The sequence below is a fragment of the Vulpes vulpes genome, chromosome 10, assembly GCF_048418805.1.
Source record: "Vulpes vulpes isolate BD-2025 chromosome 10, VulVul3, whole genome shotgun sequence".
Taxonomy (NCBI): domain Eukaryota; kingdom Metazoa; phylum Chordata; class Mammalia; order Carnivora; family Canidae; genus Vulpes; species Vulpes vulpes.
This window is the reverse complement of record NC_132789.1, coordinates 30,873,593-30,888,809: the sequence shown is the minus strand read 5'-3', so window position 1 is coordinate 30,888,809 and position 15,217 is coordinate 30,873,593. Positions and strand designations below refer to the sequence as shown.

General features: G+C 56.9%; 1 protein-coding gene across 20 annotated transcripts in view; it reads left to right on the top strand.

Moving 5' to 3' along the window:
- The window catches only part of TXNRD2 (thioredoxin reductase 2), a 49,665-nt gene that overhangs the window by 27,905 nt on the left and 6,543 nt on the right, over positions 1–15,217 (top strand). For 18 of the 20 annotated variants that reach the window (XR_011994726.1, XR_011994723.1, XR_011994725.1 and 15 more), the window contains exons 10-12: positions 683–774; positions 2,835–3,009; positions 12,954–13,090. Coding sequence is in view for 5 of the 20 variants with exons in the window: in XM_072723503.1 (XP_072579604.1) it covers positions 683–774; positions 2,835–3,009; positions 12,954–13,090 (404 nt within the window). In the remaining 15 variants the exon portion in view is untranslated. The remainder of the gene's footprint in view (positions 1–682; positions 775–2,834; positions 3,010–12,953; positions 13,091–15,217) is intronic. The other 2 variants (XR_011994734.1, XR_011994733.1) reach the window with 1 other exon arrangement.

Here is a 15,217-nt window from a genome sequence, read left to right as displayed (position 1 = left end):
GGAGCCAGCCACTTACAGGGCCACTCAGGGCAGATGACCTGTACTCAGGGGACAATTTAAGGCTGACCTTTGAGGCTAGGGCTTCCTGGAGGCGTTTCCTGAGCCACACACTGAGACGGCTGAGTCCACTGGGGCAGCTGAACACAGCCATGAGGCAGGTGGTGCTCCCTGGAGGGCAGCCCCATCCAGCCCGTTCCTTCAGAGGGAGCAGTAACTCCAGAGAGGGTCAGGAGAGGAGCCACGGGAGGACCTGAGGTCAGGGGAGGGGATATCTGAGGGCAGATGAGAGCTGGGTCGGCTAGCTGGGAACATGTGTGGAAGGCCGCTGTTTCATGTCTTTCATGAAGGAGATTCTTCTGTTGCTACTTAGATCCCTTGGGGGTGGGCCTGGCCCCTAAGACTGACATTAAACTCCAGGGAGCCTGGACAGATGCCCCATGGAGGCAGAAGCCGCCTGGGCCCTAGGTGCCCACATTCTGTGGCTTCCAGAGTCCCCCCCGCCCCCCGTGGACATGTGTTCGTGAGAAGCAGGTGTGGGAAGGGGGCTCTGTGGCTGGTGTTGGGAGCCCCCTCAGGCTGATTGGAGGTTGGTGGGGCAGTGGGTGGCTGGCCAGGACACTGGGGGGTCTTGCCCCTTGGCTCTTGATGTCATGATCCATTAGCGTTCCTTAGCCTCTGGCAGACGTGGCCCTGGAGTGTGCTGGCTTCCTTACGGGGCTCGGACTGGACACCACCATCATGATAAGAAGCATCCCCCTCCGGGGCTTTGACCAGGTATGGCCACGTGCACCCAGCTCCCGCCCTGTCCTCTCTCCCAGGCAGGTGCAGGTGTGGGCTGGGAGTGAGGTCTCAGCCTTTAGAAACTGGCCTTCAGTTGAATGAGGAGATCGTTCCCAAAATATAAAACACCTGCCAAGAATGTGGAAGGAAGGCTGGCACATGGAATATATGGCAACTTCCCACTTTGCTGGGCACATCAGGCCAGCCTCACAGACCACAGGGTTGAATCAGCTCTTCTAGTCGTTCCATTAGTGCGTCGGTGAACGCGTTGTCCCCTCTTTCTCTTGCTGAGCTCCTCTGGTGTCTTAATGGGGTGCCACCTCCCCAGGGGTAGCGCCAGGTAGGGAAGTAGGTGCTAGACTGGGGAGGCCCTGGGTGACCACCTCAGGAGATTGGGAGCCCCTGCCCACACTCCCTGTCACCTGCTGTGTATGGAAAAGCTGTAGTTTGTGAGGCAGGATGAGCACTTGGTGGCTCTGCTGGCCACCCCCCTCCCCCTCCCTGAGCACTCAGTGTCCGCATAGCCTCTGAGGCCCGCTGTACCGGGCCACCTTGCAGGGTCCGAAGGGTGCCAGTTGTCCTGATCCCCGTCTGGGGCATAGACACCCCTGCTGACAGCAGAGGCATCCATGTCAGGAGCTCATGGCTTGTTGTTTTTTCAAACTAAAAACTCTTCAAGGAAGAATCACCTGTTAAAAGCTAAGTCTAGAACTATTACCGTCAAGATGTCAAAACGTGCTCCCACGTGCCTGAGAAGGAGGACAGTGCCCGTCCATCTGCAGTCTGGGCTCTCGGGCCTGGTGAGCTCTTGCAGAGGGAAGCAGTGGGTCTTCTGCGTCCGGCCCCCAGCCCCAGCCCACCTGGTGGATCCCTGGCCCTCTGCTTGTGGACTAAGTGCCTGCAACGGTGCCGCAGCATCCCCAGGAGGTCTCTGTGCCTTGGGCTGTGGGTAGAGTGTGCCGGGCAGCAGACAGCAGCCACAGGAGGCTCTGCTGCAGGGTGCAGAGAAGGACGAGGCCTGTGGAGCAGAGGAGCCTGTAGGAATGAGGGTTGCTCGGAGGCCTGGCCTTCCAGCCCAGGAAGAAGCTGGAGACCGACGAGACCGGGTGCCCTGGACACGGGGCATGGTCGTGAGGCCAGGTGACCCAGGCCCTGCCTCAGAGGAGGACGTGCAGCCCCGTGGCAGACCTGGGGCCAGTGGTCTGGCTGTGTGGCTCAGTTGGGTCCAGCAGTTCCCCCCTCATTCTGTGACAAAGACTCCGGGCTTGTCAGACATCCAGAGGGACCAGCAGCCTGCACTTCTGTTCCCATGACCGGTGTGACAATCCTGAACAGATTAATAAATCTAACTGAGCAGACACCAGAGGGTTGAAACAGTGGCTTTTGTTTTCTCTTAAAAGAAAAAGCTGTGTCCAACTGGGGCTGGCGTGCATGAGTCCCCACAGTGGCCCAGGAGCCGGGGGGTGCAGAGCCTCTAGGCTGGGAGGAGGGAGCCCTCTGTGCAGGTGTCCCAGCCGCTCCCATCCCTGACCACACGTGCTACCTTGCATATCTTGGTGGGGAGCAGAGGGGCCTGCCTACCGTCCCAACTCCCCAGGGGGTGACAGCATTTGGCAGGGGTGGAGGGGTGGCAGGTGTGGGGCAAGTACCATCTGGGTCAGCCAGGCCAGGACCCCCAGGAGAAAGGGGTGCTTCTCTGTCATTGCTCTTAGCGAAGACTTCATTCATCAGCGTCTAGAGAAGAGCCCAAAGGTGAAGTGTGTCCTAACGGAAGGGCCCCAGGTCCTTGGATGAGGAGCTGGGGGAAGGGGGACATCAGATCTGTCCCCCCTCAGCTCCACAGAGAACGAGGGGAGCTAGAGGGAGGGATGGACTGAGGCCGCGTAGCAGAGGAGGAGGAGCACTGGGCCTTCTCCTTCGGAGGGACCTTTCTTGGGCTCCTCTAGGGCTTTTTTAGGCAGGCAGGAGGCCACGTCCTTTCTTCCCATAGTCCTCAGGAGTGGACGTTCTCACTGCCGCCTGGGCCTCACAGCATGTTCTCTTGTGCTTTGCAGCAAATGTCTTCCTTGGTCACGGAATACATGGCCTCTCAAGGCACCCGGTTCCTGAGAGGCTGTACCCCCTCAAGAGTGCGGAGGCTCCCAGATGGCCAGCTCCAGGTTACCTGGGAGAACCTCACCTCCGGCAAGGAGGACGTGGGCACCTTCGACACTGTCCTGTGGGCCATAGGTAAGGGTGCGCCGAGCCATGTGGGAGCCACACACGGAGACCTGCAGCGCCACCTCCCCTTCCTGCTGTCTCCAGGGCCCCCCTCATTCTGCTGGCTTTCAGGTGGGCCAGTTGTCGCAGCACACCTCTTGGGCCATCATAACAGCCCGTGGGATTGTTTCCATTACCTCTGGCAGGTTGGTTTGAGCTCTGCAGGAGTAGATGTGTTATTGGCCTTGGTGGACGTCACACTTTGCAGATTTCCAGAGATGGCTCAGTGATGGGGCGCAAGCCTTGGGCCTTTCTCAGCCGCACATGGGCTGGCTGGTTGCGTTCTCATCCTCCTGTTCTCTGTAAGGTGTGAGTCCAGCTTTTTGTGGGGGTGAAAGCCAAGCAGGCATGGCTGGACACAATTAGCCCATTGCTGGCCTTGCCAGGAATCCTCCCTCCCAGGCTGGCTCCTCCCTGCACCCCAAGGTGCAGGATGGAGAGTGGGGATGCAGGGGGCTAGGAGCCTGCCCTGGACTGGTCTGAGGGAAGGGATGGAGCGAGGTGGGAAGAGCAGAGAGCTCAGATGCATGCCCATTGCGAGCCTGCTTGTGGCTGGGGCACGGTGGCGCTGTGAGCAGGCTTGTTAGTGGGGGCGTGTGGAGCTGGGTGCAGCACACCTTCTCCGACATTGTGCCCACCTCGATACCTGTCTTCTAGGGTTGAAATCTCATTGTCCTAAGCCCCCTCTGCGCTTGCATGTTAGAAATAGGAGAAAGCCAGGTCTTCCTTTCAGCATTTCTAGTTCCCTGGGGTCTCTCTGGCTGAGCCTGGTCAGGTGTCCTCTCCCTGTGGACCTGGGCTCAGAACCTGTGTAGCTATGAGAATCATCATCTGCCTCCAGGTCAATTAATCGAATGTTTACTGAGTGCTCAGAGGGGTGTCATGTTGGCGTTTGTCAGGACCTGCAGTGAGGCTCCCAGGAGGAACGGAGCTGCATCTACAGAGCAATGTACTTCTGAGAGGCCTCTCTGGTCTTCCTGAGTTCTCAGGGGGCTTGGAAATCAGACGACGAAATAAATTCTAGAGGAGCCGGAGCTCTTCACTTGTGTGGGGTCTACACGAGAGGATTTAAGGAGCAAGGAAAATGCCTTGGAGTTGATTTACTGCCTCTTGCCCAAAATTTAGTTAAGGACCATAAGAAATATTCTTGTTCAAATCGTAAAAGTAAATTTGAGTAGCTTTATTTTGAACACTGTGACAGATTGTGTAACTACTCAGATCCAGAAGCCGAAATTGACATTTATCTTAAACTCCATTCTAAAAGGCAAGGTGGTGAGCTTGTCCCCTCGCATCCGCACCCCCAGCCTCTTCCTTTGTCCCCCTGATATCACTTCGGGGTCCCCACCACCCACACCCGTCCTCTTGCCGTTGGACAGAGGCAAGGGCCTATACCCATATGCCATCAGCTAAGCCCACGCTGATGGCAGTGGCTCAGAGGGCAAGGGGCTGTGCCCTCGGAAAGCCTCAAGGTCCTCCCAGCTTCCAGACAGGTCCCTGGTGGGTGACAAGCAGAGCCCCTGGCGCTCAGGCCTGCCCTTCCCGCCCCCCCACCCCGCAGGAGTCCATTTCATTTTCTGTATTTTCAAAAAGAGCATCCCCCAGACAGTCTGCCTGGCATGATTGATGCTGGGGGTGGAAGCTTTTCACAGTCCTTGGCCTTTGACCTTGCTTCCCGAGGCGGCGCTGCGGTGGCTGGCGGTGGCGGCGGTTTCTGGCACGCCTTCTGGGGCTGTACGGGCATGTGCTGACTTTGCTGCTCGCTCCCGGGCCAGGTTTTGTAAACAATCAGGAGCCGCTTCCCAGTTCAACAACTGGGAATGTTTTCTGCTGGTTTACCCCGATAAGCCTTTAACCGAGCATTATTTCTGTTCGCAATAAAGGATGATCCGATCCAGGAGGTTAAAATAAAACACCCAGGGGGCTGAAGGGCTGGCACAGCCAACAGCTCCCGGACCATAGGTCCTGCCCTAGTGGTGAGCTCTGTGTGCACGCAAGCTGGGCTTTGACACGTGTTAAAAACCGGAGAGAAGGATGCCCCTCGTGTCGGGAGGATACACACCCAAGGCTGCAAGGAGCTTCCCTGAGGCTGAGCTGGCGCCTGGGTCCCCGCGGGTGAGGACAGTGTGCGAGGGGACGGTGACGTGGGCCTGCAGTCTGCAAGCCCAGGAGGACTCGAGCCTCTTCCTCGGCCCAGCCTTGATCCCCACGTGGTGGATTAAACACATTAGCAGTTAAAGCAGTTAATTGCTGTGCAGGGGGCCGGCTCATTGTTTGTCTCTGAATCACCCACCCACACCAGGTGTCTCAGATAATAGACTGGGAACTCGCAGTGAGGAGGATTTCCTGTCTGCAGATGTGCCGATTACAGTGCTGAGTGAAGACAGTCAGCCTGCACCCGCCGCGGGCTCCAGTTCACCCCATGCAGTTAACCAGTTGTGGCCTGAATCCTCAGCCGTCGGGGGTGGGGGGCAGGGGCAGGACGGGGCGTCCGGCGGACACTTGCGGGTGGAAACCCTTCCAAGCCGGAGTGCGGCTGAGCTTTAGCTTCGACTTTGTTTTGGAGGCTCTCGGAGGGAAAACCGGCCGCTGGGACGCCGTGGCCCTCAGCAGCTCTAGCCTCTCAGAAGGTTTCCCGTCCCTCTTTCAAGGCCACGGAGGTGGCTCTGGGGCGTCCCTCCCTGGGCCACAGGAGTCCTGCCACGGTCCAAAGGCCCAGACGGTGTCCCCACCTGGAGTGTTGGGGAGGGCTGTCCTGGCCTGCTCAGCAGTCCCCTTGCTCTGTTAGGGAGCAGGCATTTCCTCTTCCTTGGACTTTGTCTTAGGGGAGTTGGTGTTGCCTACCTGTAGGAAGACCCACAGGTAACCTCTGAGCCTCTAAAATGGTATAAAGAGGGGGAGCCTGGGTGGCTCAGTGGTTGAGCGTCTGCCTTCAGCTCTGGTCATGATCCTGGGGTCCTGGGATCGAGTCCCGCATTGGGCTCTCTGCGTGGAGCCTGCTTCTCCCTCTGCCTGTGTCTCTGCCTCTCTCTCTGTGTCTCATGAATACATAAATAAGTAAATCTTTAAAAACAAAATAGTATAAAGAGAGCCAGCAGGCACAGGGGGCCCAGCTTTAGAACTTTTTTTTTTTAAGATTTTATTTATGTAGTTGATAGAGAGCATGCACACATGAGTGGGAGAAGAGCAGAGGGAGAGGGACAAGTCGACTCTGCGCTGAGCACAGAGCCCGACATGGGGCTCGATCCCATGACCCTGAGATCACAACCTGAGCTGAAATCAAGAGTCAGACAGTCAGCCAACTGAGTCACCCAAGCACCCCCACCCCGGCTTTCCAACTTTGAATCCAGCTACCACACTGAGGACACCACCCACAGAGTGTGCACATGGACCACACCAGCTAGCTGGTGGCACCCGTGGGGACAGTGAGGGGGCCCGTGGTGCCCAGGAGCGGAGTGTGTCTGCCAGGATGGGCTGCAGCCCGAGCCTCCTCCCTCTACCCTCAGGACTGCTTGCTCCAGTTTACAGGAGGCACCTGGCACAGCTACATTCAGCTGATGTCTCCTCCATGCCGCAGACATGCCCCTTCAGGTCCCCCCGAGTGCCGAGTGCTGGGCTGCAGCTCTGGGGGCTACAGACCGAACAGAAGGGAGCCCCCAAGGTTGGGAATTTATAGGTGGGAGTGCTCTGAGTCCGGCCAGGAGGAGGGAACAGTCCAGGCCCTGGTGCCTCCGGACAGCCATGGCTGGCTCTGGGCTGCTGGGGAGGAGCTGGCTGAGCATGGGTGCCGCCGTGTTGAGAGAAGCCCAGTCCAAGGCCACCAGGCCTCTTCTTTGGGCCTGTATCTAGCTATGGCCATAGGAAACTGTGTGGGGCCAAGTTCTGTGCGTGAGCCTCTCATAGTCTAACACCTTTTTTTTTTTTTTAGCACGGAGGTCAGGTTTGTGAAAGACTCAAATCTGCTTGTGTGTGTGGTTGCCTGGGAGGGGAAGAAGACTTTCATGGAGCTCTTCCTTTAGGCACCTCCCACAGGCCGAGGGAAGTGGCTGGGCCTGAGGCCATCCACGGCCGTCCCCACCACACCACGTGGCCTTGATGGTGCACCATTGCGCCCAGCACCATTGAGTCCGTGGCTGTCGTTTATTTTGGCTTTGGCTCATGGTGGTGCTAACCCATCATGGAGGCCAGGCAAGGGCAGTAGGAGAGCAGCCCCTTGTGCTCCCAGACTGGCCCTCTGCCCTCTGCGTGGGATGCCCTGCATGGCCAGGGGCCTGCAAGCTGGCTCCTGCCTGTGTCCAGGGTCGCCTCCGCCTCCACAGCCATCAGACCCAGGCCGGCCTACTTTCACGCTCGCAGTCTTTTTGCCAAGTCACCTTCAGTATGTATGTATGTATGTACTTATTTATTTATTAAAGATTTTATTTATTCATGAGAGACACAGAGAGAGAGAGAGGCAGAGACGCAGGCAGAGAAAGGAGCAGAGTAGGCTCCATGCAGGGAGCCCGATGTGGGACTCAATCCCGGGACTCCAGGATCACGCCCTGAGCTGAAGGCAGATGCTCAACCGCTGAGCCACCCAGTGTCCCCGCCTTCAGTATTTATGGTTAGAACTTGGTGGAAGCTAGTTGCTTTAAAAAAAAACAGAAGAAGAAGAAGAAGAAGAAGAAGAAGGAAAGCCTTAGTGAAATGCTTTTGGAGATAAATGGGCATCATTTATATGCATTAATATGCACTATTTAAATTCTGCAAGCACTACTGGGAGCAGTCAACCAGCAGGAAGGTTATATTGATGTTTGTAATTATAGTGATAATTACCACCTGCCAGGGAACATGTTCCTCTCTGGGGTTCCTGTGGACCCAGCTATAACTGGGCCGAGCTAGAGGCCCCGCCAAGTTCCAGGGCTGGCTGTGGGGTTAGGAGCCCACACGAGCTGTTTTATGTGTTGCCGGTGGTACACAAAGGCTTAAATCGGAAAGGCCTGTGTGTTTCCGCAGGAGAGGCGCTGAGAGGGGTCTTTAGGACCCTCTAGGGAGCAGTGGCCGGTGCTGGGGGTCACAGTAAGCCGCCAGCCTCAGATCACTTATTCATTCAGCAAACGTTGAGCCCTGCCTGGGCCCCAAGCCCAAGTATTCCACCCTGCTTGGGGGGCTTGAGGTTGTGGCTGGGGCTCTGGGGCTTACGTAGAAGGGGCCATTCATGGAAATAAAAGCCCTTTGCTATTATCCTTTGCCCTAAAGTCTCAAAGATGATAAGAGACATATAATAAATTTTTAAAAGGCCTCAAGAACTCTGACTAGAGGTGCCAAAAGCATGAGTTCCACCTTCTGTGTCTGGCCCAGAGTGCCCCACAGGCCAGCGTGGGAGTGGGGAGTAGCTGGCTCTGGGGAGCCACACATGTGCCTCCCAGGAGGGGTGCCGGGGGTGGGCCCTCGGTGAACCTGCGTGGGGTTGCTGGCCCAGCCTCCTGGACCCCCGTCCTCCCGGCCCTGGGTTTCAGGCTGCTGCTTTTACACACTCACTTCATCTGTCTAATCAGAGCCCCTCATTCACCCTGTCATACTCCTGCTGGCACTTAAATCTTACCTCATTACACGGATTGCCCTTCACTCGTCGGAACGTGTGCTCCAGGCAGGCGTGAAATTGGAGGGAATGCCCGTCTTCCCGTAACAGGGTGAAGGAGGCAGAGGAAACTGCATGTGTCCAGTCGTCTGCATCCCTGTGTCCAGCTGAGGAGGTAGTCATGACCGCCAGCCACCGTCTGGGAAGTATCTGACCTTCCGCCTTCTGTGGCCTCCTCCAGCTGGCTGGGTGAGCGTGGTGGCCCGGCTGCCTCCCTGGGCCGGTAGCAGCAGCTGTGGAACTCCAGGGTAGCGAGGAAAGGGCCAGCCTGGTCCAGCTGCACTGAGAGCTCTCAGGAGGAATGCGGCCTCTTGCACCGCTTCAGAGCCCCAGGGTGTCCTGGCTGCTGGGCCTGGGGAGGGAGGGAGGGACTGTCTTGCCTCTGTGACACCAGGAGTCACACGGTGCCCTAAGGGGCTCAGGTCAGCAGACAGGGCTGAGCCTGATGAAGGGGGCACCTCCAAGGGCCCATCCACATGTTTATCTGAACATTGCCTCTGAGGAGAAAGTGAGAACAGTTTGCATCTGGAATCTTAGCGCCCTCCCTCATTGCAGTAAATATGATGGAGTGTCATTTGAGTATCATGTGAGAAGCTCTTACAAGGCAATAAAGTCATGGAGATACATATAAATGAATGACAAAAAGGCAAGAAAGTGGAAGGTCACAGAAGAAAACACAGCTACTTAATACGTGGCCCAAAGTACGTGGTTATACTGGTAAATGTGCTGGCAATCAAAGTGGAAATGACAACAGCAGCGGGAGTGAAGGAGCAAGCCCAAGAAGGGGCCATCTGCGTGGGCACAGCTCCCAGCCCTGTGCCAGGGAAGCCCTGCCTGCTGGCCAGCCTCCCTCTGAGGACACGTCCCAAGGGACTAAACCAACACGATCCCTGCATCCCATCCCAGGGTGTCTGGGGAGCGGAGATGTGGGAGCCGGTCCAGGAGAGCCATTCAGCCCACTCAGCAGACCAGAGCTGGTGCCAAAGAGCTGAGGCCCCAGGGGGCAGAGATCCCTCAGTGCGCGGAGTGGATGGCCTGCTGGGGGTAGGGAAGCACAATGTGAGACATACAGGGTGATGCACGGGGTGGTTCCATGGGGACTCCTCTCTTCTCCCAAATCACCTGAGGAGTGATACCTTTATTTTTGTATTAGAGGGAAATTGTCAGGGAGAAGACTTTGGGGGTTGCCTGAGTCTTGCTTCTGACCCAGACTGGGCGCTGTCCGTGGGGCCAGAGCTGCCCTGCTTGCACGGCCAGCCACTGGGTCCCCACCCCAGCACCCATTATCTGTCTTCCTTGGGAGCTCCAGGCATGAGCTGAGTGGGGGCCCTGCACCTGTGGGGAGACATGAACCTGATCTGAGCACAAAGGAACAAACTTGGAGTGTCCTGGGGTACGTCTCTCCCTCCTCCATGACCACGTCCAGGTTGTTTGCTCAGTGAGGCCCACATCCTGGTTGTGGCCACATGGAGCTGGCGGGGGCCTACTACAGCTCAGGGGCATGGCCCCACAGAATGGGGTGCCTGGGTGGAGCTAGACCCCTGCCCAGGCCTCCCCCCACCCCCACCCCCCAGGCCCTGCCAGCACAGCTTCCAAAACCTGATGTGCCCATGGCTGTCCTTTGAGGGCCATCTCTGTTCGGTGCAGCCTCTTTTTTTTCCTTCACTGTTCTTTCCAGAAGTATCAGTAGACTGCCTTCCACAAGTTGGGCATATTCATTCTGTCTACCCCCACTGCTGTTCCTTTTAACAGCATCTTGATATTTTAAATTCATCTGATATTCTTTGAGACCTTGGATGTGGTTAGACTGACATCTACGAGGTGTGTGGTTCCCGTGGTTACCAGGAGATATAGGAGGAAACGTTCCTGGCCTCTACTGACCAGTCAGGCAGGAGCACAGCATGGCCCATGGTCTGTGGGCCTCCAGCATTGTCCTCGGACACTCCAGCCTCAGCCTGGAGCAATCACCAGGAGGCCATGGGCCTGCTGTATGCCTGCCCGCCAGAACTGGGGGTCTGGGGAGAGTCTGAGGGCCCAACTCTGAGTCCTCCCTACCTGCAGGGACCCTCGGCCCACTCCGCAGACCCCCACCAGGCCTGCCCACTGGGCCCAGCTCCTTCCTTGCTTGAGGCACAGCACATTCTAGTCCCTTCCTAGACTCAGGGTTCCCAGGCTGCCTCGTCTAGGGCAGGACGCTGACCAGTGTGACAGGGTGCGCCCTGCACACCCGTGCGTCTCCATTCACAGGACGGGGGCTGGCCCTGGTGCTGTCAGAGGGCAGGGACCTCCAGAGCCTCCTGTCTCGCCGCCAGTGTCTGGTATGCTGGGCGATGGGGGTCGGCCCGCCCAGTACCTGATTGCTGTGGCCAAGCAGAGTGAAGAGGCCGGAGCCGGCTCCCCGTGAACTTGAGAAGCGCGGCTTAGTTGAGTCTCTGTGTTTTGACTTCCCACTCTGGGAGAGCAGCTGGAGACTTAAGGTTTCCCTTTCACAGGACTAGGTCTACCAGATGTTCAGATTGGCACCACCCGCCACCCGACCTCTGGTGTATCTGAGCCACCACGAGCTGTGGGAACCGGGCCTTTGAAACCATTCGTCTTTGCCTTCAGGGGATACCGGGAGCCGCCGGAGCCCCAAGGGGCTGCCACTGCCCTCCCAGGCCCCACAGGAAGGGCCATCTTTGCCACCCCCGGCTCAGTGAGGCTGCATTATCTCAGGTTGGGAGCAAGGCGCCTGTGCCGGCAGCCCCTGTGATAGCCCCTGTGACAAGGCCCAGGGTTTGAAGCACGTGAAGCCTGGCAGGGAGGCCGGTGCCACCATCTCCTGCCCCTGCTGGCCTTTGCGTCCAAGGTGTGCTCATCAGTATTAGCCAAAATGACCGCACCCCGTGCTTGGTTTTGGGCTCTGTCTTTCTGCCCGTCTCCATTCTCGGCTCTAGAGGTCTCCAGGCTGGGGATGTGGGCCAGGCAGGTGCCACAGGCACCCGAGCAGAGGAGCTGAGGGCTCCTTGTGTGGAGCTGCCCACGGCCTGACTCTAGCCCCATATGCTCAGCCCTGCGCTGGCTGCCAGAGAGGGTCTGTGGGGCCAGCCCTGAGCAGGACATAAGTCCGTGCATTTTCACTGCCTCCTCCAGAGGACGTCCTGCTGCCCGACTCTGGGGACAGCAGGCCTCAGATTATTCATGCAAACACCATCTGGTGGCAGGATAGAAGCATTAATCCACCACGAAGCACCGTCCTGTATGAGCCTACAAGAAGAGCACCCTGTGGGAGGGTGGGAGCCCCAGCATCATGGGCAGAGTGGGAGGGATGACGCCTTACCCTAGGAAGGGCCACGTGGAGACTCAGGAGGCCATCCCCCAGATGTGCTCCACAGAGACTGAGACACACACGTGCATCCTGGCGCCGCTGGAAAGTATGCACATGTGACAGGAGCCACGGCTTCCGTGAGAGGCCCAGGTTCTGTATATTCCATGGCCTCTCCCCTCAGGACCCGGTGGTGTCTGCAGCTACAGCTGTGGTGACCTCTGATCACGCTCTGCTGTGTCCACCGGGCATCCAGGCCTGATGTGGGCCGGCTCCCCAGAGCTCAGCCCCGCGGTGGGGAAGGGTTGAGATCACCGTCCAGGGAGGGGGCACACACATTCTTGGGTTGTCACTACTTCTAGACTTTTTCTGTGGTCAGAAGACATAGGAACTTTGTATTAAAAAAAAATGAATTTCCAATTCAAATTTGACTTTATATTGTTTTAACTGTCTTTGAATGGCACATAAGGTCTGTCTGCAGCTTTATTTATTGTTTGGACATAATTCTCTTAGGACACATGGTGGGAATATGGGTTACCATAGTCTCCTGAGCAAATTATCTCTGTATATACTCAGTTATCAGCTGCATATCCAATGAGGCCCATTTGTTTCAGGTTCTTTACAAGGTACAGGAACTACCCCCCCCCCATTTTTTATTTATTTTTTTGTTGTTTGGATATAAAAACTATGTATATGATTTAAAAACCAAAATTGTGTTGCAGGATATATTCAGAGAAGACCTATCTCTGTCTCTGCGTCCTCCACCCCTTTTCCTTCCTTTCTGTTCCTCCGGGTCCTGCTCCTTTGTGCAGATAAAGGTGTAGGGGTGGATGTGCATACGTGTGAGGCCCACAGAGGCTGGGAGCCCCTCGACGCTGCTGTGCTTGACGTCTTCCCAATTCCAAGTGCGCATGCTGGCAAGTGTTCTGAATAAACCAAGGAATCTCCGTCAGACCTGCTACAAGTCTTTCAGCTTTCTCTTTACTTCTTCAGGTCGAATTCCAGAAACCAAAAGTCTGAATTTGGAGAAGGCTGGAGTAAACACCAACCCCAACAGTCAGAAGATCCTGGTCAATGCTCAGGAGGCCACCTCCGTCCCCCACATTTATGCCATCGGAGACGTAGCAGAGGTACAGCCTGCACCTGCCCATGGTCTCGCACCCCATCCCCCAACCCCAGCCTGCACCTGCCTCCCAACCTCGTGCACCTAACAAGGCTCACGGAACCTCTGGGCCAAACCCCAAGTGCTGTTGGACTCAACTTCTGGGAAGGATTGGTCACCAGCCTCTGCTTGCTCGAATGTTCCTCCTTTCTGTCTGGAGCAGTGGGGCAGGCTTAAAAACCCAAAGCGCCATCAGCAAATTGCTATTCTGAAATCTCCCCACGTGTGGCTCTGAGGGAAGGACATCTGTTTGCACACAACGTGGGCCTCAACTTCCCGACGGCAGGATGGAGGTGCAGAGCCCTGGAAATGCTGCTGCTGGGCACAGCCTTGTTTGGTCCTGCAGCACCGAGCTGACCTCCTGGCCTTGGTTTACCTTCTAACTTGTGGGCGGGTCAGTACTCTCCCTGCCCAGGCTGTCAGATGGGGACAGGGCATGTGGACATAGTCCCACTCACCAAGCCTGCCTGGTCCTCCCCTGCGGGTCCCTGGTGGAAGCCTTACCCTAGCCTGGGAGGCATCTGGTCAGCACCGCACCCCTCTTTGTGGCCTCTTCATGGCCGGCCAGCTGTGGGACCCTCACATTCCCAAAGCCTCAGGAGCCGTCGGCCTATCCTGTACATGCACAGCATGGCCTAAGGAAGGTGGCTCGGGAGGGACCCTGGCAAAGGAGCCTGAGAGATACACTGGGCCCCCAGACCCCTGCGGACCTCTTGGTGGCCAGACCTGCCAGCGTCCTGCCAGCGTTCCTGACACGTTAGCTTCCTGGGGCTGCCGTTACAAATCACCACGGGGTGGCTTAGATAGACAAATGTATTCTCTCACATGCTGGAGGCCAGAAGTCTGCAGTCAAGGTATGGGTTGGGCTGTGCTCCCTCTAAGCCTCTAGGGGAGGATGTGTGCTCATTCGGCAGGCGGTCCAGACTCAGAGCTGCAGCACTCTCTGCCCGTGATCGTGTGTGTGCATGTGTGCAACCGTCCTTGTTTCTTTTTTCTCAGGAGAAAAGCCCATTGGATTTAGGGCCACCCTAAGTGACCAACCCTAAATGATTCAATTCTTTCCTTCATTACATTTGCAAAGAGCCTCATTTCCAAACAAGGCCCCATTCTGAGGTTCCAGGCAGACACGAATTTGGGGGATGCTGTTAAACCCACCATGAGGTGCTCTGGCACCAGCCACTTTTCTGATTTCTGTAGCCACTGCAGGAACAGATAAAAGTCCTAGGCCTTATAGTGGCATTCTGGTCGGGGTCACAGATGACAAGTAAGTAAGTGAACTGTTTCAGGTGGATGTCAGAGGATGCATAGTACGCGGTCAAGGGAGACCTGAGGGAGGAGCAGAGTGAGCTAGAGGGCCCGGGCAAGCTCAGCGAAGATACTTGTGCCTACCCGAGACTGCAAGCACTGCCTCACCCACCCACACCCCAGAACCCACTTTGGGAAATGCCTGGGGGTAGGGGGAACCAGTATCTATGGCGAATGAGTCCGTGGGTGGGGCATCCCAGAGCCGAGGGGTACAGGTGGCAGTTTTCCCCAGTGCTGTGGGACCATCCCTCCCTCAGCCTCTGCTGCAGCTCATGATGGGTGGGTCTTCCAGAGAGCTTGGCACACTCGTAGAGACAGACCAGGGCAGGAAGCCACACAAGCCTGGGCCTCCCTTTTGTTCCTGAGAGGCCAGCCTCCCCATCTGGCACAGGTCTGTCCTGCAGACACTTGACCCCATTCAGACCCCTCCTACCAGGACAACATGGCCCCTGCTATGCCCAGTGTACCAGAGAGGTCACCCACTGGCTGTGGTCAGTGCTGACATTGAGCCAAGCGGCTGCCACTTGAGTCCTTCAGGCTGCCAGGTTCAGGAAATGGTACGTGGGGAGCAGACTGCCAAATGGAGGCAGGACCATAGGTACAGCTTGCTGGAGCAGGTGTCAGAGCTGCAGCCACTCCTCCCACCAAGTCACCTTTGACCGTCTAGTTGGCCTGCTCCTGTGGATGGAAGTGAGTGGCTTCACGTGCCTGCTTGACTGGGCATGACTGGGCAGTGCTGTTGCTCGTGTGATCTCTGCCAGTGGGGACGCGTCATTCTCTGAGGGCACCT